The sequence below is a fragment of the Macrobrachium rosenbergii genome, chromosome 5 (assembly GCF_040412425.1).
Source record: "Macrobrachium rosenbergii isolate ZJJX-2024 chromosome 5, ASM4041242v1, whole genome shotgun sequence".
NCBI lineage: Eukaryota > Metazoa > Arthropoda > Malacostraca > Decapoda > Palaemonidae > Macrobrachium > Macrobrachium rosenbergii.
In genome coordinates, this window is record NC_089745.1 from 41,665,490 (window position 1) to 41,691,548 (window position 26,059).

Genomic DNA, 26,059 nt, shown 5'->3' on the forward strand with positions numbered 1-26,059 from the left:
TCTGCACTTCTTTTTGTTAAACTTATTTTCTATACCCGTTGGGGGTTAGTACCGTAAGTGAACCCCACGTGGTGCACTGTAGGCAATTTTAAAGTGTCTTTGCACCGTCCCCGGCCCCTAGCTGCATCTACTTTTCAGCCTTTTACTTTACTTCCACTTCTGCCTCCCTTCTTTAATCTTGAAGGCTGAATGGTAGTCAGTGGCCCATTGCTGGGCTTGACAGCCTCAATTTCATTAATCAATCAATCATTGGTCTTCGTTTTTTCATTTTATCGTTTCACCGAGACAGGACTTTTGTTTTTCCATTTAAAGTTACTTTTTTCACCTCTCTTCTGAGATGTTGGTCTTCTGTACTGATCAGCCTGGGAGTATCATTCATGGGGAGGGGTGGGTGGTCTTCTTTACTTATGATGGAGGGAGGTGTTATTTAAGGAGAGGGGGGGAGGTTTGCCTTGACAAATAGCACTCGCATTTCTCTTGCTCCAGCCAAAGGCTTGTATCTTAAAGGTTATTTGCTCTCTCTCTCTCTCTCTCTCTCTCTCTCTCTCTCTCTCTCTCTCTCTCTCTCTCTCTCCTTTTGTTTTTTACTCTGTACTTGAATGAAACAACCTTTTCAACAGGTCCTTTCTTGCATCATCTCAAGAAAAATAGCTTCCCGCTCTCTCTCTCTCTCTCTCTCTCTCTCTCTCTCTCTCTCTCTCTCTCTTATTTTTATTTTTACTCTGCGCGTGACTGAAACAACTTTTTCAATGGGTTCTTTCTTACATTATCTCAAAAAAAAAAAAAAAGAGAGAAGGGTAGACTGACCCTCTTGTTCTCCCAAGAAAGCTTTGCGTAATGTTCGTGTAATTTTGAGGGATGTTTGTGTATTGTTTACCACAAAACTCCCTGTCCCGTCTCACCTGTTGAAGAAAATGAATGGAGAGAGAGAGAGAGAGAGAGAGAGAGAGGTGGGGGGAAAGGTCTTTAATTTATTTCTAACCCACCTGAAATATGTATTCACTGTATATGGTATTATGGAAATACTTCAGTTTGGAACAACCTGACTTCTTGTTTTTTTTTATTTATCTGTTTATTGCGTAGCATACTGGTAAGTTATTTTATGGTATATGTTGTTTTATCAAGTGACAATCTTTAACGCTAAGGTTAATTACAAATGCTGTAGCTACGTGGAACTGTAGTTAATAGCAGTGTGGTCATTCATAATTCATTGCTGTGTGTAACTTCAGGGCAGTCGTTACCTAGTGTTCCGAGAAGGCTGTCAGGGGAACAATCATTTTGCAAATATCTGGGCAGTATTGATTGCAGTGCAAATATATACATATATATATATATATATATATATATATATATATATATATATATATATATATATATATATATATATATAGCCTATATGTGTGTTTGTGTGTGTATGTATGTATGTATGTATGTATGTATAACTGAATCACGAAAATATGGAACGTGATTAATATATAAAGGCAAAATCCATGAAGGAGAGAAACAATGGAGTCTATATATATATATATATATATATATATATATATATATATATATATATATATATATATATATATATATATATATATATATATATATCCTTCTTCTTCTTCTTAATATATATATATATAGTCAGTAAGCTGCAAACGTCCTTTAATATCTATTTGCTCTTACTCGAAATAATATATTTTCATATACTGTGTTACCGAGGGGGATTTTTTTTTTTAGTTGATAAAGTTGTCGTCTCGTGGCTGAAGCCCACGAGACGACGAACTTATTATCAGTTAAAAAAATTCCCTTCGGTAACATATATGAAAATATATTATTTCCGAGGTAGAGCGAATTGATATTAAAGGACGTTTGCAGCTTACTGATTGTATATGAATCACGGTGATGTGATAAAAGTCATATTATATATATATATATATATATATATATATATATATATATATGTATGTATGTATGTATATTTATCTATGTAGTGTGTGTGTGTGTGTAAAGACAAAAGGGCCCATAAAAACACTAAATACCATATGCAGAAGTATTCGAAATTTTTGTTAGAGTAGAGTAAAAGTCGTTCATATATATATATATATATATATATATATATATATATATATATATATATATATGTGTGTGTGTGTGTGTGTGTGTGTGGTGTGTGTATTCATATATATATATATATATATATATATATATATATATATATATATATATATATATATATATATATATATATATATATTATATATATATATATATATATACTATATTCATGTGTGTGTTTTGTGTAAATATGTACGTATGCATGTATGTATGTATATTTGCACTACATACATACACGGTAAAAATGAATCCTAACCTTCTAGGAAAGGGGTGGTATTGAAAAAAAGATTCATATCTACTGCGAATTGGAAAATCTAAAGGAATGAAGCCCCAACCTCACTCTACTGTATTTCGTTTTGCGTGTCAGGTCCCAGTGGTCTTTGTAGCAGTGATTGAGAGAGAGAGGAAAACGTCACGAGATTAAATGTTCGTAATTTCACCGGGTTTTTTAGAAGGCTTCGGTGTGAATGTACCTATCGGAGGAAGGTATTACTTGTGCATTTACTCCTATCCCAGTAGGTGGGTAGTGCCGTCAGTGCACCTCGCGCTATGCATTGTAGGCTGCGTCCATTGGACCCCTTGCTGCTACCCCTTTCATTCCTTTTACTGTACCTCTGTTCATATCATCATTCTTCCATCAATTTCCTTTTCGGCACTGAACGACTTCATCGGTCTCAGTGCTTGACCTTAGGCCTAAATTTTATAGCAAAGATCTTTCCCGATATCAAATGATCTTTGAATTGTAGAGAACTTTAAAGAATACTTTTGAGTTCCTCAAGTGTAGTTGCATGATTACTTCTGCGGTTCGTCCTACTGAAGACTTTAAAGCACCATTATATATATATATATATATATATATATATATATATATATATATATATATATATATATATACATATATACGGTATATATTATGCATTTTAATTTTCGAGGCTCGCGTTTATTTTAATTTAACTTAAAAATTGTTAGGTTAATGCACTTCGTTAGTGTGACAGCTAAATCCAACCCCCGATTACATATTGTGACCCAACATATTTTTTCAGGATTCCCATTGACCTCAGAATATCAGAAATCTTGCCTGAATATAACTCTGTTTTTAAATGTTTGTGTGTCATTTAGCTGCGTAGTATTCTTAGTAGTTATTTACGTGAATGATAGACTGAATATTCTAAAAATAAACAGAATATCCTGAAATTAAACACAACATTCAAAAAATATTCTAGAGGCTGAAGCTTCCGAGAAAACTGGGAATTTGAGGTTCCTTTAGATAAGACAGTAGCCAGTACCCCTGGCTAGTCAGAGACGTGTAGAGAAGGATGAGTGCTTAGTACTCAAGTAAAGAGTTGTAATGGAAAAGACCCATTAGCCGCTGTTCCTTCAGCATAATTTAATTTAGAGAGAAAAAAAAGGAGAAGGGTTACTAAAAACAAGAAGAGGTGGGGGATTGGTTGTTGAAAGTTAGGCTTTCTTGAGGTAGAGAGAGAGAGAGCGAAATTTTAACAAGTCTGTGTTAAACGTAACAGTTATCCAAAAAGAAAGCAACATAAAAAGCGTGAGAAGTGACTGTTTCTAAAAAGAAATCAATAAACTAAAGCATAAACGTGTGGCAGAAGTGTTGCATAAAGGGGCTTAACAGCCGTGATAAAATATTTTGGTAATCAATATACATCCGCGTTCTCGTCATCAATAATTAACGGTGAGTGTGATAGGTCTAGTGTCCGCCTGACTGCCCGCTTGGTTTGTTGATGGTCGCCATATGTTCATCGTCATATATTAATACCTCCCGTATGACAAAAATATGGAAAACGCCATTGCAATGTTGGCGCGAATGTTTGAATAGAACCGACTGTAAATCCATTTGGTACCTGATGGATTCATGCGTATTTCACTGGACCGAATATTGCATTTGAATTCATGTGAAACGTAAATCGCTTTCCAGTTAGACGACCGTTCGAACTTGATGACTGTTTTTTCTTTGAATAATTTATACTGCGCCACAATGTTCCTTGGCAAGATAACATTTTTGTTCACGAGTCTCTGTAGCTGAAGTATTTTTGTTTTAGATAAACAAAATAGTAGTAAGTTATTGGTGAGGTTGCCCGTCAAAGGTATCAATAACTGAAGTTAGTCCGGACGTTCCTTAGACATTCGTAGGCGATGATGAGTGCTGGCGGCAGCGGATTGAAATCCAGCTTTCAATCAAACTTCCAGCTCTCTCTCTCTCTCTCTCTCTCTCTCTCTCTCTCTCTCTCTCATAAAGATGCCTTACCATGCAACACAAGCCAGAGTAGCCTACTTGACCATTGCAGATTCCTAAGTGAAAACGCTCTACGAATCTTGTTACATGCACTTGTTAAATATTCTGCGTAAACAAAATGTTGAGGACTTTTTTTGGCTTGCGTTTTCTGTTCTATCATTTTTTTATATCTTCCTTAGATTACTGTTATCCTACTAGTTGATTGTCTGTATCGACAGTTCAGACTTGAATTTTTGGATATGTGGCTTTCAGTACATTTATTATTCAAGTACTCATAACCTCATGCAATTATCACGTTAGCATAAAGTGAAGACGATGAACTATCTCATCGGCAAAAGCTTAGGCTTAGTTCATTCCTGTTTTTAAATGCTGTTGTCGGTTGGACGAGAAATTTAAGAGTAACAACTCTAGAAGGATGAAAGAAAACGAGAATTAGAGAAAACGCAACCAGGACCGACTACGTGAACCTTTAAAAGGTGTCTGCTAGATAACGTCTCGTTTTCAACCTGTGATTTAATGCGCGAGGAAATGAGATCGCCAACCAGATTTAGTCAACGTTTCATTGAAAGTCAATCGGGCGTAAATGCTGCTTTTACGGTACAGTGCTATGAATACATTTTGGGTTGCAACTAATATGATGGTATTTCATGGAAACTTCGTTGATATGTCAGTTCATTGGCTATGATACATTTCGGGTGTGTGGAGGGAACCTAGACCTGGCTAAGACTGGCTCATTTTGTTTATTCAGCTCTTATCTAGTGGAGTCTACTCAGCTAGGCCTAGCCAATACTGGAACCTTTGTTTATTCAGGGCTTATCTAGTGGAGTCTTACTTATCTAGGCCTATGCGAGATTGAAACTTTTTTTATTAATCGCTTAGCAAGTGGAATCATATTTAGCTAGGCCTAGCTAATACTGGAACCTTTGTTTATTTAATGCTTAGCGATTGGAGTCTTATTTAGCCAGGCCTAGCCAATACTGGAACTTTTTTTATTCATTGCTTAGCAAGTGGAGTCTTATTTAGCTAGGCCTAGCTAACACTGGAACCTTTGTTTATTCAGCGCTTAGCAAGTGGAGTCTTATTTAGCTAGGCCTAGCCAATACTGGAACGTTTGTTTATTCAGCATTTAGCAGGTGGAGTCTTATTTAGCTAGGCGTAGCTAGTACTGGAACCTTTGTTTTATTCAGGGCTTAGCAAGTGGAGTCTCACTTAGCTAGGTCTAGCCAATACTGGAACCTTTGTTTATTCAGCACTTAGCAAATGGAGTTTTATTTAGCTAGGCCTAGCCAAGACTGGATACTTTTGTTTATTCAGCTCTTATCTAGTGGATTCTTACTTAGCTAGGCCTAGCCAAGACTGAAACCTTTGTTTATTCAGCACTTATCTAGAAGAGTCTGACTTATCTAGAACTTTCCAAGACTGGAACCGTTGTTTATTTAGCACTACTATGGTGAAGTCTTACTTAGCTAGGCTTAGCCAAGACTGAAACTTTTGTTTATTCAGCACTTATGTAGTGGAGTTTTACTAGCTAGGTCTAGCCAATACTGAAACCTTTGTTTATTCAGCACTTATCTAATGGAGTCTTACTTATCTAGACCTAGCCAGAACTGAAACCTCAGTTAATTTCATGCTTATCCAGTGGAGTCTTATTTAGCTGAATACATTTTTTAACCTTCTCTCGGTCTCAGTAACTGTTGCATGTTTGCAGTAGTCATTTTATGCAATTGGCAAGGATTGGAATGATACGTATGAAGATGATGACACAGGTTTCAGTCACTAATAATTGGCTATAGACGTATTTTAAATTTACGTTATAAGACCTCCCGTAGGCAATTCGAGCTTGGGGCCGTAAAGACTAAAGGTGAAATGTTGGCAAAGGAGCCTCAACGGCAATTAAACTGTCATTTCATGAAATGTAGGACTGACAACGTGATGAGAAAAGGTAACATCAAAACGTTATTTTACTGATTACTCAATTCCCGTTACCGGACATCAGAATTACTCATAATTTCTTGCTTTCGGATCTGAGGCTTTGTAGTGACAAGAGTATCCAAAAAGCGTGAAGAATTCGAGAAGTTAAGAGGGTATTGTGGCTATTACAATTGCATACGTACCTGATAAAAAGTGACCAGTAGATAATATTATATATATATATATATATATATATATATATATATATATATATATATATATATATATATATATATAATATATATACATATACATAAATGCATATATATACTTATACATACATAAAAAACAGTAACCTGTTGCTAAATATTTAAAATATATTAGTACTCGAATTATATCACAGTCTCCTCTGCTTTTAAAATAAATTTCCGTTTTTTCACAGTGCGCTTCAAGCCTAAAGCGTCGATCTTTCAGTAACTTGAAGTAACTTCGACAAAGTACCTTAGTTAAATTTATTGCATTTTTGCTCTCACGAAAAATAAATGTGGATGTTAAAAGTGAATGAAAGAATAAATGTGGAAACTGAAGAGATGGATTTTTCAAGTAGTGTATGTCGCATTATGAACTTACAGTGTGAGTTACGTGGGGTTCTGCAGAAGCGGTAAAACTGTTATCTGCATTTTTATTCATCTGTGGTTTACCCCCCTCCCCTCCTTCCCCAAGTAAAGAAATTAATTTGAAAATGAAAATGTTGAATTTATACGTCGTAAGTGGCTACTCGAGTGTATTTAAAGAGGACAGACTGGCAAAAACCATTCCTTTTCCAAGAGAACCCTTGTCGGTGGTTAGTGCAGGGACGTGCACTGCGGGCATTACTTAAGGGTCTTTGCAGCGTCCCTTCGACCCCTAGCTGCGACCTCTTTCATTCCCTGTACTGTACCTCCGTTTATATTCTCTCTTCCATCTGACTTTCCACCTTCTCTAACAATTGTTTAACTGCGATATTTTCCTCCTGTTACACCCTTCAGGCCTTCTTACAGTCGGTTCCACTTTCAGCGTTGAATGTCATAGATCCCAACGCTTAGCCTTTGGCCTATATTCTATATTCAGTTCTATTTTCCAAAAGAACGAGTATATAAATGTAAGAATTATCAGCTGAGCAAACAAGCGTCATCCACAGAGGGGCAGAGAAGGAGGTTTAAGAGCAATAGAATTAGCGAGAGGAAAATCATCCAAAAATCATTTAACAATGATGGTCATGAAAAGCAGATTAAGGTATAGGAAAAGTTGTATTTGTCTACAGAAATCGTTGCGAACTCTTTAACAAAACGTAAATATTTTCTTCAGATAAAAAATCACGGTGTTGGAGAAACAAATCCACTGTTATGTATGGGTACATTAAAAATAAATCGCTGCAGAGAGCTTTCGGGAAGCTGTTCGATTCCCCATTTCAGTCGAACGGATTCCCGTAAACTCTGTAGAGATTTATTTGTAATGTACCCAGACATAACTGTTGATTTGTTTCTCCGTTTCAAGACTCATGCTACTATGAGTATTTTTTAATCAGGGTATTAGATTTATTTATAGAATAAGAAATCGTTTTATTTTCTAGTAGAGATATACAGTACAACACTTCTTAGCAAATTTTAAATAGAAGTGGCAGCTTCAAGATAAAAGTCAGCACTCAACATCACCATGGCAAAGAAATAGATAACACGTTTATTTATTAGAGCTACATTCAGTGACGAATTCTCTCTCTTTTTTTTTTTTTCATTTCCCGAACATTTATAAATCTCTTCCAGAAGGCTGTGTGCCCTGATGTTTTGCTGGCCATTTTTCATGCGAGATTTCTTGGTATGAGAAACGATTTTTGCAACGGAATTCGTAAATAATGCCAGAGATTTATAAGGCGCAGTTCCATGAGAGATCAGGTATCCCAAAACTGCCAGTTTAATTTTAACTCGACTGTTGTTATGATTATCAGTAGTAGAGTTGAAGAAAACATCTTCAGGTTATCTTAAAATGTATTGCAATTTATTTATAAACTAAATTAATGGTAATACTGTGCGTCTCTCTCTCTCTCTCTCTCTCTCTCTCTCTCTCTATCAGTGCAAAAATGTAATGCCAAAACCCCACCATACTTTCGCGTCAGTCCCATCAGCTGCATTTAAAATCTGAGTGATCGGTGTTGTACAAAGTACAAAGTAGAAAAAAACAGAAAATAATAATAATAATTTCAGCTCAGGGCCACATACATGGAATGTACAAATGTAGACAACAGAAAATAATAATAATAATAATAATAATAATAATAATAATAATAATAATAATAATAATATCCTTTATTTCATCTCAGGGCCATAACATGAAATATACAAAGTAGAGGCATTACAATACACACAGTCTAGATACACGAGGTAAAATGATAAAAATGATAATTAGCAATATCCACGAATTTGCTGAAGTAGAAAAATTATAATTAGCAATATCCACGCAGTTGCTGAAGTAGTTGTAAAAATAGTATTCATAATAATGGTAATGACAGTGCTGATATCGAGAATAATAGTAAAATAATTTTAAAAATGATAGCAGTTAAAGAACAGATTGCATACAGTTAATTTTCAGCTAGAGACCTAAGGTGGGTACAAGAGTCTGGTCCAGAGGGCTAAATACGAAAAGTGGAAAAAGCAAATCTCAGTATAATAATAATAATAATAATAATAATAATAATAATAATAATAATAATAATAATATAAAATTTTAATAATCATAATAATAATAATAATACGTCGACGACGAAAACGACAACGACAACGAGGTCGACAACGATGACGACGGCCGACGACGACGACGGGGACGACGATGACGAGGTCAACGACGAGGACGAAAACGAGGACGACCACGAGGTCGACAACGACGGCGAGGTCGACGACGACCGACGACGTCGGCGTCGAAATCGAGTCTTCGAGGATGGGCTCGAGGACGACTTCCAGGACGACGACGAGGTCGACTTCCAGGACGGCCTCGAGGACGAGATCGACAACGACTCGAGAACGACCTCGAGGTCGTCCTCGAGGTCGACCTCCAAGGTCGTCGTCGAAATCGTCCTCGAAGTCTCGTCGAGGATGGGCTCAACGACTTCGAGGTCGACTTCCAGGACGACGACGAGGTCGACGGACGACCTCGAGGTCGACTTCCAGGACGACCTTGAGGACGAGGTCGACGAGACGACGAGGTCGACAACCAGGACGACCTCAAGGTCGACTTCGAGGACGAGGACGGCGACCGACTACTAGGCCGACGAGCGACGTCGAGGAAGACTTCGAGGACGAGGCCTTTCGAGGACGACCTCCAGGTTGACTTCGAGGACAACCTCGAGGTGGACTTCGAGATCGAGCAAGAGGACGACTTCGAGGTGGACTTTGAGGACGAACTCGAGGTCGCCTTTGAGGACGACCTCGAAGTCGACTTCGGGGACGAGGGCGACGACGAGGAAGATTTCGCGGATAAGCTCGAGGATGACTTCGAGGACGACCACAAGGTCGACTTCGAGGACGACCTCCAGGGCGACTTCGAGGACGAGCTCAAGGACGGCTTCGAGGACGACCTCGAGGACAAGGTCGACGACGAGGACGGCTTCGTTGACGACTTCGAGGACGACCTCGAAGGTCGACTTCGAGGACGGCGACCGACAACTAGGCCGACGAGCGACGCCGAGGAAGATCGAGGACGAGCTCGAGAACGACCACAAGGTCGACTTCGAGGACGACCAGGTCGATTTCGAGGTCGACTTCGAGATCGAGCAAGAGGACGACCTCGAGGTGGACTTCGAGGACGACGTCGAGGACGAACTCGAGGTCGTCTTCGAGGACGACCTCGAAGTCGACTTCGGGGACGAGGACGTCGACGAGGAGGACTTCGCGGATAAGCTCGAGGACGACCTCGAGGATGACTTCGAGGACGACCACAAGGTCGACTTCGAGGACGACCTCCAGGTCGACTTCGAGGACGAGCTCAAGGACGGCTTCGAGGACGACCTCGAGATCGAGCTAGAGGACGACTTCGAGATCGAGCTCAAGGACGACAACGAGGTCGAGTTTGAGGTCGACTTCGAGAACGACCTCCTCTCATTCGAACCATCGTAACTATGCATTGGTAGTTGGAGCTTCAGCTACCGTTCAGAGCAAGAAGGACATGATCTCTCCCAGCAAGGTTTGGCGAGGCGACATCGGTTTCTTTGGTGGGTGTACTGTAACATCCATTATAGGAAAGTTATTTGTTTTTACAAACATCAAAGAATCCCATTGGTGTTCTGCCTTTCATTTCATATTTCGTTCAGAGTTGCATGGGCTGTTTGTACTCAATGTTTATCTTTTTCGTTGGTATTTATATTCCATTGTGCCCTGAGTAATAATATATTTATGCTCTTTGGATTTCATGTCTCATTTTTTTTCGGATCACTGAATCACGAGTCATTTGTATTCCAAGATTTCTGTCAGTATGTAGGGCTTAAATAATTGAGTGTTAGTTCAAAGCAAGAAAAATTCGACCAAGAATAGCATATTTTGATAATCAACTTTGATAAAAATAAACAACTTGAAGTTCCTCAAGTTGAAATTATATATTACTGGCATTCTTTTGTTTGCCCTATATCCTTTTACTCTCTCACTTAAAAGTCTAAAGTATTACGTCATTGTGGTCAATCACCTCAGGTTGGACACTGCATGTTCAACAGTTTTGTAGGCCTAATATTGCTATGTTCACTTGGCAGTGTCCCTGCAAAAGGCTTTGTTTTTAAAAGTGAGTCAAATAATAGACGGATGGACAGGGAAATTACAGCAGGGGTCTGGGGATGTTCAGCCAAGAGCGTCTTGTTCATGCTTATATAATGAGGCTGTTATGTGAGAACTTAGTGGGAAAACCCTAGTCGAGGTGCAGCAGTGGGACCTTGGCATAAATTTTAAAGTGAAAGAGAATTGTTTAAGGAGGAAAGCTTTTGAAGATATGGAGGGACGACGAAGTCATCTTTTATTTATGAAAGTGCAGGGTGTTTGTCGGTCGTAAATGTCAGGAAAAAGGTGGAGGCTTTTGAGATCTTTTACTTGTGAATAATCTGGGCGTATAGAAGGATAAATGGTGAGATATGACGAAGATGTGATAATAAGTTTAGTATCATCGTAATCATCACTGCATTCAGTGCGTGTGTTGCAAATGTCTTTGTAATGTTCCACCACTCGTGTCTTCCTTGTATATAGTTGACTGTAATTATATAATTGATTATATAATTGACTCTAAGGTAATTCGACATTCTCTTAAACTGGTCCATCTTTCCATCCAAATTAACATTATCATAATGGAAACTACGGAAATTCGATATGCAAATCAGATAATGAGGAAGGGGAGATGGAGATGATTTGGGCATATCCTTCCCACTATCACCAGGAGAATAATATGGGAGAATGTCAGATGGGCTCTCCTGCGCACCAGAAGAATTGGAAGACCGAGAATTCACTGAACGAGACCAGTGAGATTGGAGGCTAGAGTGAAGACTGACACTCACATACTATTCTCCCTGTCATGGTGCGAAGGACATGCCCGTATCTTACTGTTAATTTAGGTGGAAAGAGGGAACAGTTTGAATGTTGACAGATACCTTAGAGTCAATTATGTGATCCGGGATTCCCGAGTGAGAGACAGAAGGAGACCCAATAATTGATGCGTTAATGGGCATTAGAATGAAATAGTCTTTGATATCCGTGAAATGCGGGAGTTCCTGCCAGATAGGGTGAATGATCTAATTGCTTTGGGTATTGTTAATGAGTCTTCTCTGTGGGTGTGGGAAACAGCTTTGAGGCTGTGATGGAAGTCTTCTGTACTGGTGCGCATACTTGATGCAGCAATTGAAGTGTAAATATAGCAGTGATGCTGTTTTATTTTTATTTCACGCGACCCCCCTCTCGAGGGAAACAGTGATTAGTCAAAATCACATGACTATATTATTTTAGATGTGTCCCATGATGCAGTTGGTCCTTGCAAATCTGCAGATCACCAATGTCCTCATGAAAGATACCCTAAAGGTTTAATATTTTATTGAAGGAAATTTAATGTTTATTGAAGAAAATACAGGGGGTGGGTTACTACGGAAGAAAAAGAAATAGTTTATGATAATTAGGATTCAGTTATGGACAATAATTATTTTCCGGTTTGCAGTCCCATAGGATTATGTCTGATAATCATGGCATCAGTACATTTCTTGTACATGCCATTCCAATAAGAATGTAAAGGTGATTCAAAATTATTTGCCTTTTGAAACTGCATGGGAAAAGAGAGACGTGAATAACAGCTCAAACAGGTAATTAGTTCAAAATAATAGGAACAAGGACAAAAGAAGTAAGTGAAACAGTAGGTATTAGGGAGTATGTGAGAGCTTCGTGAATGAAATGAGTCCTTTTGTAGGAGTTTAACGTAATAAACGAATTAATAAGAAGCTCCGGGTGAAAGTTTACATGAACAGTCGTAAAGCGGGCTGTGACAAATAAATATACTAGATTGTGGGCTTTGAAGGGGTAAGAGGAAAACAAATATACTAAATTGTGGCTTTGAAGGGGTAAGAGGAAAATAAATTTACTAAATTGTGGGCTTTGAAGGGGTAAGAGGAAAATAAATATACTAAATTGTGGGCTTTGAAGGGGTAAGAGGAAAATAAATTTACTAAATTGTGAGCAAAAATAAATTTGCTAAATTGTGAGCTTTGAAGGGGTAAGAGGAAAATAAATTTGCTAAATTGTGAGCTTTGAAGGGGTAAGAGGAAAATAAGTATATATACTAAATAGTAGGTTTTGGAGGGGTAAGAGGAATGTATTATTCCTCTTCCCCGTAGGGGGGTAGTGCCGTCATTGCACCTCACGCGGTGCACTGCAGGCATTCCTAAAGGTCCTTTGCAGCGTCCCTTCGACCGCTAGCTGCAACCGCTTTCTATTCTTTTACTGTACCTCCTTTCATATGCTTTCTTCCATCTTACTTTCAAAACTTTTTACTGTCAATTTCTGTTTCAGTGCTGAATGACCCCATAGATCCCAGCGCTTGGCCTTTGGCCTAAATTCTATATTCTATTCTATTATTCTTCTTACCCCTTCAGTGCCCACAATTTAATATATTTATTTGTCATGGCTGGCTTTATGACGCTGTGCAAACTTCCACTCCCAGCTTCTTATTAAATCGTTAATTATATGAAACTCCATTAACAGGTCTCATTTCGTTCACGAAACTTTCTCACATTTCCTAAATACCTAAATTGTTAGCCTGCTTCTTCTGTCCTTGCATTATGAAAAGGAACAAACAACACAACTCACATCAAAGTCGCATCCTTGAAAGGGAGACCCTTGGAAATTAAGGAGATAGAAGAGCTTATTTTAAGGGGCGAGAAGGAGGAGAAAGGTGACCCAATCAAAATATGGTAACAGACAGAGAGAGAGAGAGAAGATCATGTTACAAGATGGTGATGGATTATGATGAAGGATGCGGTGGGGAGAAAGAAAAAAGTTAAGTATACCTTAGTTTTACCAGACCACTGAGCTGATTAACAGCTCTCCTAGGGCTGGCCCGAAGGATTAGACTTATTTTAGGTGGCTGAGAACCAATTGGTTACCTAGCAACGGGACCTACAGCTTATTGTGGAATCCGAACCACATTATAGCGAGAAATGAATTTCTATCACCAGAAATAAATTCCTCTAACACTTCTTCAGCCGGCCGAAATCTCGAACTCGGGTCTAGCGAGTGCTAGTCCACAGCTCTGCCGACTCGTCCAACGAAGAGCTGGTGGGGAGAAAGAAAGACGAGATTTAATTATCACGGGGAAAGTAAAGGAGAAGATTGGATTAACTCCTCATTTGCATTGCTTGATTTGTATATTACGTTCCATAATACTAAACGCATTGTAGGCGTTAACTTGAGGTTCTCTGCAGCGTCCCTTCGGCCCATAGCTGCAACCCCTTTCATTCCTTTTACTATACTTCCATTCATATCATCTTTCTTCTCTCCGTAGAGGGGTAGGGCCGTCAGTGCACCACACATGGTGCACTGTAGGCATTACTTAAGGGATTTTGCAGCGTCCCTTCGACCCCTAGCTGCAGCCATTCTCATTTTTTTTACTGTACCTCCGTTCATATTCCCTTTCTTCTATTTGACTTTCCACCCTTTGAAAATTGTTTCTAGTGAAACTGTGAGGTTTTCCTCCTGTTACACCTTTCACGCCTTTTTACTCTCAGTTTCCCCTTTCAGCGATGAATGACCTCATAGGTCCCAGCGCTTAGCCTTTGGCTTAAATTTTATATTCTTTTCCGTTCCATATACCAAACGATTTTTGTGGTGAAAGTTCCAAAGACTCTGTGAACTTTGTTTTGAACTGCGAGGCATGAAGGAAATCCCGTATTTAATACATGCATTTATTTTGTCAAAGGAGCCTGGTTTATTACTGGATTGCTTTGAAACATCGGAATAAACCGGAAATCAAAGCTTGGTTTTGGTGACGTTCGTGCTTTGATCCAAATAGATCGTGAGGGTTGCGTTTGAAGTGATTATTTGCGAGCATTTTTTACAATTTAGGTTGGATGCAGCTGGGTAGGTTGTTATGATGTGCAGCACATTAATGTATTAGCAGTGTCATTACTTTGTAGACACATCACTCACAAATCTCTCTCCCAGGAAAACGGAAACCGTGTATTAAAATGGACTAAATTAAAGAAAAAAAAATTTATAAAAATACAAATTACAAGAAGAGAGCAAAACAAGAACGTAGTTTTTCCTCTCATTGGAGCGATTTTTTTTCTTGTCCTTCCATAAGTACATCTTAAGCTGTCCTTGAAAAAAAATACTATATATATATATATATATATATATATATATATATATATATATATATATACATGAGTATATATATATGTATATGTATAATATATATATATATGTGTGTGTGTATGTATGTATACACACACATATATATATATATATATATATATATATATATATATATATATATATATATATATATATATATATATATATATATATATATATAACATGAATGTTTGGATTGCAGTTATTATAAAAAAATCCAGCATGCTCATTTTATATCAGATTTGTATAGGAAGCGGAACAAGTGAGATTACGACGGCTGTTGCAGCACAGTTTATTCACTGGAAATGCTGCAAGAGAGTACGTATTAAGTATATGCACATATGCATTCACCGAAGAAGGGGGATATTTCTATAGGGTGCAAACCGAACGCGTCTCGGCATTTTATTTTGGGATAAGGTCCCCTGCCCCAGTCTGATCTTTCCTTCAAGCTTCGACGAGCTTTGGGTACCTGTTACACTGCTCTTGTCAACAGAGGGACAATGGATTTTTCAGGACAAGAGGTTTAAAGTGTTTTCTCCTGATTACGATCTGTTTCGGGGTCTCTCGCTGGTGATACGAGGTTGATGCGATGGTCCTTAAAATATGATTTGTAGAAAAGCTTGACAACGTGATATCTTATCTTTATTCTCAGTTGTGTTCAGAATACAAGACAAGTTTCACTGTTATGTAAATATACCCAGAATTAACTTACTTACGCCATCACCCTCCGACTGGCAAAACAGTGTAACACTTTATGAAAATTATTTACAAGTCTGTCAACTCTGAATGGTTTCGGGGTTCGTGCTTGTAACCCATTTGATAATCGCTCTCACTGCGTCAGTGTTTGTCGTTGTTATCTCACGGTTAACCTATCACCGGATTAGTGATCTCACCATTTATTTCTGTCTTAATCAGATAGGCCTGGTCATTTGCCACATATACTGTTCATTCGGAATTTTCTGCATATTCTCATAAAATCATCGATTTCGTTTCAAAACTAAATTTCATTCGAACTCTTAGTAAGTTTGATCCAAGTTATGTATTTCTTTTGTCCGAGGTGAGATTCATAAATATGCTCTCCCCGGGGCCCCTGCGCTCTCCCCGTCATATACTGCGCTACTTTCCTGATACCTGTTTCACAACAAATGTCAATTTCACTTAGTTACCTTTGAATTGAATTTTTCTTCCATTTTATAAAGTTCTTAAATTATCCAAGAATTCTATGGATTTGAGGTCGGCTAACGTTGAGGAAAATAATAAAATAAAATGCGCTGGTGTAAGTACCAGGTCTATATAATAATAATAATAATAATAATAATGATAATAATAATAATAATAATAATAATAATAATAATAATAATTTTATTTTATATATGACGCCCTTTTTAGAATGTGTATAATTGACATTCTTGATACAAGGAAACTTTACAGACCTGACCTTAATTTTAATAAAAAAAAAAAAATAGCCAATAGTACGGAGAAAAATTTTCACTAATTGCTTCATTAGAACATCTCATTAGAATGTTTTTTCGTGAGAAGGGAAAATGAATATTGTGCGTAGCCAACTCGTGTGAACTGAGAAGAAGCCTAAAGAACGTTTGCGTGAAGAATTTGTTGAATTTACTATTATTTAGTGTTTATATATATATATATATATATATATATATATATATATATATATATATATATATATATATATTATATATAATATATATATATATATATATATATATATATATATATATTATATATATAATATATATATATATATATATATATATATATATATATATATATATATATATATATATATATATATATATATATATACACACATTAATATCAAATCCACACTGCCGAGGCAGCGTGGATTCGATATTAAGCGACATTTGTAGCTTCATGATTGTATATGAATCACGGTGTGATAAAAAATGTCATATATACACATCTATATGTACAGCTTGGTTGCGATGTTATTGCCAAGAACATAATAAATAACATTTCTCGTTATATTCTTTCTTAGGTTTTGAATTTTCATCTTAGTCTTTTCTGTTATAATTGGGTTTTATTTTTAGTTGAATCTTGAAAGTTTTTGGCCCGGTGATGGGATATCGCTTAGTGTATTTAATAAACAGATTTGAAAGTATGGAAGACGTTTCAACTTCATCCTTTCAGCCTACAGCTGCATTCCCTCTTCCTTTTTTTCCGTTCCTTCTGGCTTCTTAACCACCCCCCTCCCCTCCTACCCGCAAGGGATAGTGCCGTCAGTGTACCTCACGCGGTACATTGTAGGTAGACATTACTCAAGGTTCTTTGCAGCGTCCCTCCGGCCCCTAGCTGCAACTCCTTTCGTTCTTTTTACTGTGCCTCTGTTTTTATTCTCTTTCTTCCGTCTTAATTTCCGCCCTCTCCTAACAATTGTTCCATAGTGCAACTGCGAAATCCGAAATTTCCTTCCTGTTACACCTCTGAAACCTTTTTACTCTTGTTTCCGTTTCAGCCCTTAGCTTAAATTTTATATTTTATTATATATAATTATATATATATATATATATATATATATATATATATATATATATATATATATATATATATATATATATATATATATATATATTTTTCTCTCGCAACACTAACCGATAATTTTTTTATTTCAGGTAAGCTAAACTGATGTGAGATATTCGCCGGCGTACCCTTAACGGTAAGGACCAAACTTCCATTAGTGAATTGCATGAAAAGAGTTTCATTTTCTTCAAATCTAAACTGTTGAAATCATGATCTACTTTCCTATAGTGCGAAATCAGGCTGAATTAAATTAACTTTATTTTCTTTTCCATTCTCGACCCCCATCCCAAAGCGGATATTCGTTTCTATAGGAAGAGATTAATTTCGTTCCTTTGTTCTCCTGGTATTGTAATAATTAATTACATTTTTATTTATTCATTTATTTGCTAATTTACTTTTTCTTTTTTAATAAGTGATCTCTTCTTTCTGTATTTCCCATTGGGCTACCTTCAGTTACTTCTTTCTAATGAACATTATAATATTTTTTGGAGGCTTGAATTTCAAGTCAGTGGCTCCTGTGTGCTTGTTCTACAATGAATAGGGTTCATCTCCTGAATAATAATAATAGCAATAATAATAATATTCAGCTTTAGTATCCAGTAAGGAAGCTCTTGTTCTTCCGATATCCTGTGATATTTAAAAGGATGATTTATCGGGTTAATCTTTCGTAACAACTTTTATCACTTCCGTTCTCTTACTTTCCAGTAGATATTTCATCCCAAATTTTACAAGAACGTCCCAGGTATTGGATTCTTAACCCAAGGCCATACGCATATTTTCTTACAGTTGCCATTATTTATTTAGTCACTATGTCTATCCATTTATTTTATATTATATATATATATATATATATATATATATATATATATATATATATATATATGTTTGTGTGTATATATAATATATTTTTATATATACAATATATATATACATATGTATATGTTTTGCAGTATATTGTATATGAAAAATATATTGTATATATATGTATATATACGCCTATATGAGAGAGAGAGAGAGAGAGAGAGAGAGAGAGAGAGAGAGAGAGAGAGAGAGAGAGAGAGAGAGAGAGAGAGAGAGAGAGAGAGTTTTGAAATCGTGGCAATAACTTTCGAAAGAGATTGCTTACTCGTAAGACGTGCGGGAAATAAACAGAAGTGAACACAATCAACATAGGATCCGTAAAGCGTCCCATTCATTTCCTGCTCACACAGAATTTGGTGGAGGGATGAGATTATTCTCCGATTTTAAAAACGAATGTCAGCTCGTTTCAGTTTGCTTTCATTACAGTTAATCTCGTTACAGTAGTTTTTCTACTGGCTGGAGTTGCAAGCGTTCATTTCAAGTTGAATAACGTCTTAGCAATTACAACTTCCCATTAGGCTACGTCTGTTTTTTTTATTTACGTACATTTTCATTTCATTGTTTTCCATTGGTTGTATGATGTAGAATTTTGCAGTCTCTCTCTCTCTCTCTCTCTCTCTCTCTCTCTCTCTCTCTCTCTCTCTCTCTCTCTCTCTCTCTCTCTCTGATTACGTCTGCTTTCCATTTACATACATTTTTCTTTCACTATGTTTTCCATTAGTTGTACGTTGTATAATTGTGGAATTCTCTCTCTCTCTCTCTCTCTCTCTCTCTCTCTCTCTCTCTCTCTCTCTCTCTCTCTCTCTCTCTGTTGCTTCTGTGTTTATTAACCTCTCTTTAGTTATATGAAACGTCATCGTATCTCGCCGCTCGAAATAAATTTTTTATTTTCAAGGTCAGTTTATATCTGAAGAGATATCTTTTCCATTCTGTTTTAGAAATATTTAGAATATTGTATTTTTGAAATATTTATATTTTTGTGCATATTTTCAGAGGTAGGTGCTTTTAGCAAAATACTGCATAAGACATTATTTCTCCCTTTATGAAACTACTAGAAATATCCTCTTCAGGTACTTTAGAACCTCGTGTTTTTATGAGGGAAGGCTCTGTCACTCTCTTTAGGAATCTCAACTTTCCTTATTTTATCTGACAAAAGATTCACCACCCTTAAACGCAGCTGTTTCGACATTTATCACTATCGAACAAACATTTTCTTTGCAATAAAAACGTGTTTATTGCATTGGGACCCTCCCTGTTTTAACAAGAATTTGGATGGAAGAGGTTTGGTCAAACCTATGAAAACACTACCACAAAAGAGAGAGAGAGAGAGACAGAGACAGAGACAGAGAGAAATTCCAAATTCTGTAACATACAACTAATGGGGAACTTAGTGAAAGGAAAATGTCTTAAATGGAAAACAGGAACACAGAGAGAGAGAGAGAGAGAGAGAGAGAGAGAGAGAGAGAGAGAGAGAGAGAGAGAGAGAGAGAGAGAGAGAGAGCAGAAGACATGTCAGACAGAAATTACGTCCCGAAAATGAAGGAGTTTTTCTACTACCTTTTAGCATTAAGATGAAAATGTGATAAAGGGGTTAAAGCCCTTTACCAGAAAAGACAATTTAGAAGATAAACGGAGAGCGTTTTTGACCGAAAGTAAATAAAGATTCCCTTCTATAGCTTTTCCACAGCAATCTGCTACGGGAATGAACTCCGTCCAGGATTCTGGAAAAGATTATAAAGGAGTTGTGGTATGTGAGTGGGAGGGATGGAGAGAGAGAGAGAGAGAGGAGGGGGCCAAAAATTTTGGGGTAATCTCGTCGGAATTGTTTTTGAAGTCGGGCCGGGAGTTTCGTGTTTGTGTTTTTCCATGATTCATTCCCTTTTAAATTAGATTTAGGTATTTCCATTTACTTCCATTTTCCGTCCCATTTATTCAGCGTTCGTGTTTAGTGTAGATTTTGCTTCTTCTGTTTGTTTCCGTGCAATAGTATCTCTGTTGTTTTTTGTCCTGTAAATTTCTTCTTTATAAACAGTTTTTATTTTCTCATATAGTTGGTTTCGATTTTTTTATCGGCTTCCAAATGCAAATGTATATACTGTGCGTCACTGAAAAAAATTTTTTCCATCCTTTTTTTTCTTAATTATTTGAGTACTGATATTTTAACTGAATCGTCATATCCAAAGAAATAGCTATTCTCTTACGTAGCAAAGCTTTTAAATGATCAAAAAGAAAGTTATGCCAGATAGTCATACTATATATCAAATGGCAGGTCTTAATGATTCTGTTGTGAATAATATCACGTTACCTCATCCTGTTAGGGTGGGGTGTAGTGATTAAATCAGGAAAAAAAGCGAATGTTTAGGAAATTAGTTATTTAGTGTTCTGAATGGAAAGTCTGTGTTTAACTTAGGGAAACGAGGATTTAAGTAAGAATCACTGCAGTGGCCTTGGCTTCTGCGTTAAGATGTTTCTTTTCTGTTTTTTTTTGTCCGTAGGGGGCAGTGCCGTCAGTACACCTCACGGGGTACACTGTGGGCATTACTAAAGGTTCTTTGCAGCGTCCCTTCCGCCCCGAGCTGCAACCCCTTTCATTCCTTTTACTGTACCTCCATTCATATTATCTTTCTTCCATCTTGCTGTCCACCCTCTCCTAACAAGTACGTGCAACTGCGAGGTTTTCCTCCTGCTACACTTTTCAAACCTACTTACTCTCAATTTGCTTTCCTGTGCTGAATGACCTCATAAGTCCCAGTGCTTGTCCTTTGGCCTAAATTCTATATTCCATTCCATTCCATTTCTGGTTTTAGCTTAATGCGTGTAATGTTATTATAGCGAATAATTTTTAATTATATACGTCATTTGTCACTTGGGTGCAAACTCAGTGGCAGATTCTCTGTGCGCAATGAAATAAATAGGTCAGCATTAAGGTGTTGACCCCGTAAGAGGATAATGTCGTCAGTGCACCTCCCGCGGTTCAATTTAGGCATTACTCAAGGTTCTTTGCAGCTTCCCTTCGGCCCCTAGCTGCAACCCCTTCCATTCCTTGTACTATATTTCCGTTCATATTCTCTTTTGTCGATCTTACTTTCCACCTTCTCCTAACAGTTAATTCAGCATTTTTTCAACACGGAATGACCTCACAGGCTACAGCGCTTGGCCGTTGGGCTAAATTTTATGTTATTAAGATGTTGAAGATTCAGTTGTGGCACTGCCTTCTTTCATAATGAAAATGTTTAAAAGATATTTATGAAATGAAAGGCTTCAGTGAGTATATTGCGAAATATGTCATTTCATCCCATCCTGTCAGGGTGAAGTGGGTTAATTATGGTGTAAATACCCATGTTTTGGAACACAGTTGATTTAAAAATTGAAAAAAGTCCCTTTGTTGAGGTTGGGGAAATAGTAATTTAAAACCTGAATCCCTTCGCAAATGGTGAAGCGGGGTTAATGAGCTTAAAATGGAACTTTTAAAGTTATTGTACGCCATGCAAAGGGGAGATGGGTGGTGGAATATAATGCGAGTCTTTGTTGTTGTAAAATGATACAACACTTTTTTGTAAGCAAATACTTGGTTATCGTTGCTTTGTCGAAGTATTTTTTTATAAATTTTTCCATCTCTTGAAAGGCATTGTTATCGTTGCTTATCTAAATATTTATATATTTTCCATCTCTCTAAAGGCATTTTAATCGCAATTACGTCATGAGTTTTTATTTATGTAAAAAGATATCTTCATCAACTCAATAGATCACATGGGCTGAAGTTCGCAAATTAATTCTTTGGCTTTTCATTGTTTGGAAATAAATAAAGATGCGATTTCAATAAGCTAGTAACATAAATCATTCGTATCATATTTGTTTTTTATTCAAGTTTAAGGAATTGATACCTTTTGCAGTTTAATTTCGTTTTCAGGAACCAATTAGGAGGCATTTTTCTTTCTGTTAAACTGAGTCTTATGTTTCAATGACTGAATAAAGCGATTGCATACGTTTTCGTTTTACGAATACTGTAGTAAATATTTAATTGATTTTGGAATTAATATTATGCATAACCAGTGAGTGAAGCGGTAGTTTAAAAGTTTGTCTATTATTTACCGTTTTAGCTTTACGAATAATAAATATTTGCAGTTGGTTTAAGATTAATGTTATGCAAACCAGAAGGTGAAGCGAAAGTGTAAAGATATATATAGCCTATTTGTCTGACCCTTATGCTTTCGGTGAAATTAGGACCGCCATGTCTAGAATTTTGTAACGTTGCACAAAATAGGGAAATATTTTTTTTTACTGCAGATCTCGCGGCCCATTTACTCTTCATTGATATATCTTTCTGACTTAAACTGAAATATTTTACGGCTCCGGAGGGGATAGTGCCGTCAGTCACCTCACGCAATGCACTGTAGGCATTATTTAAAGTTCTCTACAGCGTCCCTTCGGCCCCTAGCTGCAACCCCTTTCATTCATTTTACTGTACCTCCGTTCATGTTCTCTTTGTTCCATCTTACTTTCTACTGTCTCCTAACAGTTGTTTCATACTGCAAACGCGAGGTTTTCCTTCTTGAATACCTTTCAAACCTTTTTACTCTCAATTCCCTTTCAGTGCTGAAAGACCTCATAGGTCGCAGCGCGTGGCCTTTAGCCAAAATGTTATATTTCATTCGAAGTATTTTACTGAATATCCCTTCCTATAATAATCTCTACAACTAAAATGACTTACTGCATGTGTAGTAACAGCGATAGCGTCACATATTATAGCATGAAACAGCGGCATTCCTGCAAATCAGACGTCACTATACTCAGTTTTTTCTACCGAGGCGGATTTGCACTCACTCGCAGGGGTGCCCTTTTAGCTCGGAAAAGTTTCCTGCTATCTGATTGGTTGCAAGTATTTTGTCCGAATAGCATCATTGTTTTTAAATAATTACCAGGTAATGTGAATCGAAACTTATTTACTAACTAAATTTCTCCCTCAGATATACGTTTTGTCAATAAATAATGCTAACGAATAAAGAGATTATAAAGTATTGTGATGGTAAGTCTAGATTTAATAACAACACCCGCCGAAGTCAACGACAGGGGTTGTTTTCGGATGCACGCTGCATAATTTTTTTACTTTTCACATATTTTAACACCAATTGGGATAAATTACACTAAGCATAAGAAAAACATGTTATTATAAGCTTTCTTTGAATACCAGAATCTACTAAAAACATGGAATTAATAAAACTCGCTATTGGTGAAAACTTCCGGGGAGGTAAAAGGAACAGCCTGTGGCTTTAGATAAAATGACCTAGATAGGTAGGCCTAGTTATTCATATGGTATCCACATGCCACCAAATGTTGATGGGCAAGAAAACTTTTCAGATACATATCATCATATGCATATAAACCTGTACATATTGTTTACACACAAACACAGTATAAGTATGTACATATATTTGTGTGTATATATATCTAGATAGATATATATGTATGTATGTATGTATGTATGTATGTATGTATGTATGTATGTATGTATGTATAAAACAGGTCAAGTTTACATGACTATCTTTCGCAAATGTTTGGTGAAATCGCCTGTTTATGTTCAAATTCTTGGCACCTGTTATCAATTATTCAACTTATTGGTGAAAAGCCGTCATTATTGAAATTCGTGACGAAATTAAAATATATTTCCATTAAATTTTCTCTCAGAAAAAAGACAAACTAGAAAACTAATCACTATATAAGCACACGCACACACAGACACGTGAAAAGAAGTTGAGTGATTGAGGCATATCGTGTCGACCTTCCGGGAACTTTCACAAGACTGGCTCCAGCGTCTCCAGAGAATCCCCGGGCCTTGCTTACGGAGCCTCATCTTCTAGCAGTTCTCATTTTTATTTATTTATACATACAATTATACATACATATAGTTAGAAAAAGAGATGAAGAATTATTCCAAATCATTGCCATCTGCTGGAAGTCCCTGACATTCCCGGGAATCCCAACAATTCCCGAAGACTGAAGCAGCTCATTGGAGACGAAAATGTCTCTGGAATACAGACGCGTCACGTGTCCGATTACAAAACTTGGGATAAATCAGACACAGTTCATCCGTATGGAGCGAACTCTCCTTCTTTGTGAAGACAGATGATCAATTTCCAGAAAACGACGAAGCCAGGCCAACACAGACGTAGGAGACACGAGAAGGAAGATCTTCGAGCGGAAGTCTCCTCTTGCCATTGGATACCTCGACGTGGGGAAGCAGTGATACCGATTTCACATATTCCTCAGTGGCAACCTCTGGCGTGGCCCTAAAATCCCGTAAGTGCAATGCCTACCACATATGCGAAGTTGGTTTTCCCACCTTCTGAGGATTGTAGTGTGGCAGGAACTTACGATCGAGGAACACCTTCAGCACTGGCGTGTTTCCTACAGTCAGCAGCGAAATAACTGGTTTCGGGACCCTGCATAGGAATCATCTGTTTTCACAAAAAGCAGAGATATATATAGGCTCTTGGCTAGCTAACAGAGCGAAGAATGGGAAGGGCCCATCCCTGGTAAAACTAAACCCCCATTTCAGTGATGCTTTGTTGGCGAAGATGCCCCAGGGGTGAGATCAATTGTGATCGATCAAAGGCCCCCAAAAAAAAAAAAAAAAAAATATATATATATATATATATATATATATATATATATACTGTATATATATGTGTGTGTGTGTTTATATTTATATATATATATATATATATATATATATATATATATATATATATATATATATATATATATATATATTTTTACGTTTTTCCGTGGTTTTAGTTTGAAATATGCTCTGTGAGACAGGTAGCAACAATTTAAGGTAATTTAGCCTTGTGATTCTGACTTCGTGGGTACGGGAAAACGTAAAAAGAGGAAAACAAAGGAGAATTTCATATGAGCATAGGGCTCTTGTTACTGAGGGAAATATTACGTAAAACACGTGGGCAAATTTAAAGGAGTGTATTTACATAAATGATATCAGTACGGGAAAGAGGAACTCAAGTAGATTACTATCCTGAAGGAGATTCCTACTGGATTGAATGAAACTGGGGATTCCAGACACAGTCCGAGAAGCTTCCACGAAATAGGATCCCTCTGAAATGAGAGATATGCACATTATACGCCAGTAATGAAAATAGACAAAAGAATAATGAATTCGAAGCTGCACTGAGGGTGCCAAAGGAGTGATAAAGAATTAATACTGCCGATGCAAGAGGCGCACGGACATTAGACAAGGAGATTTCTGGCTTTCTCTTTAAGAAAATATTACGAGACAAAAGCGTGACTGAAATGGGGCTCTTCCAGGGCACTTTACCTTAGCAGATTTTCCGAGGGCGCGTAGAAGGCAGTCCGTGGATGACTTGCGATTTCCGAGGCGAGTTTCTTCCACGTGGTGAGATGCAAGGGCTTCCGTAAAGGGGCAAGGCGATGGGGACTCCTCGAAACT

At 37.2% G+C, this 26,059-nt stretch overlaps 2 protein-coding genes across 2 annotated transcripts in view; both read left to right on the forward strand.

Moving 5' to 3' along the window:
- The window catches only part of LOC136838921 (glutamate receptor U1-like), a 180,822-nt gene that overhangs the window by 5,639 nt on the left and 149,124 nt on the right, over positions 1-26,059 (forward strand). The window lies entirely within an intron of this gene.
- On the forward strand, positions 9,103-10,419 carry LOC136838920 (coiled-coil domain-containing protein 1-like). Its single transcript, XM_067104611.1, has 3 exons — positions 9,103-9,492; positions 9,534-9,942; positions 9,974-10,419. The coding sequence occupies exons 1-3, from the start codon at positions 9,103-9,105 to the stop codon at positions 10,417-10,419; spliced, it is 1,245 nt and encodes a 414-aa protein (XP_066960712.1).

Bases quoted from the DNA above. Each gene is read 5' to 3' on its own strand.
- LOC136838920 (XM_067104611.1), top strand. From the start codon at position 9,103: ATGACGACGGCCGACGACGACGACGGGGACGACGATGACGAGGTCAAC. The intron at 9,493-9,533 runs GTCGACGAGACG...GACGACCTCAAG, and splicing joins AGGACGACCTTGAGGACGAG to GTCGACTTCGAGGACGAGGA. The intron at 9,943-9,973 runs GTCGACTTCGAG...ACCGACAACTAG, and splicing joins CTTCGAGGACGACCTCGAAG to GCCGACGAGCGACGCCGAGG.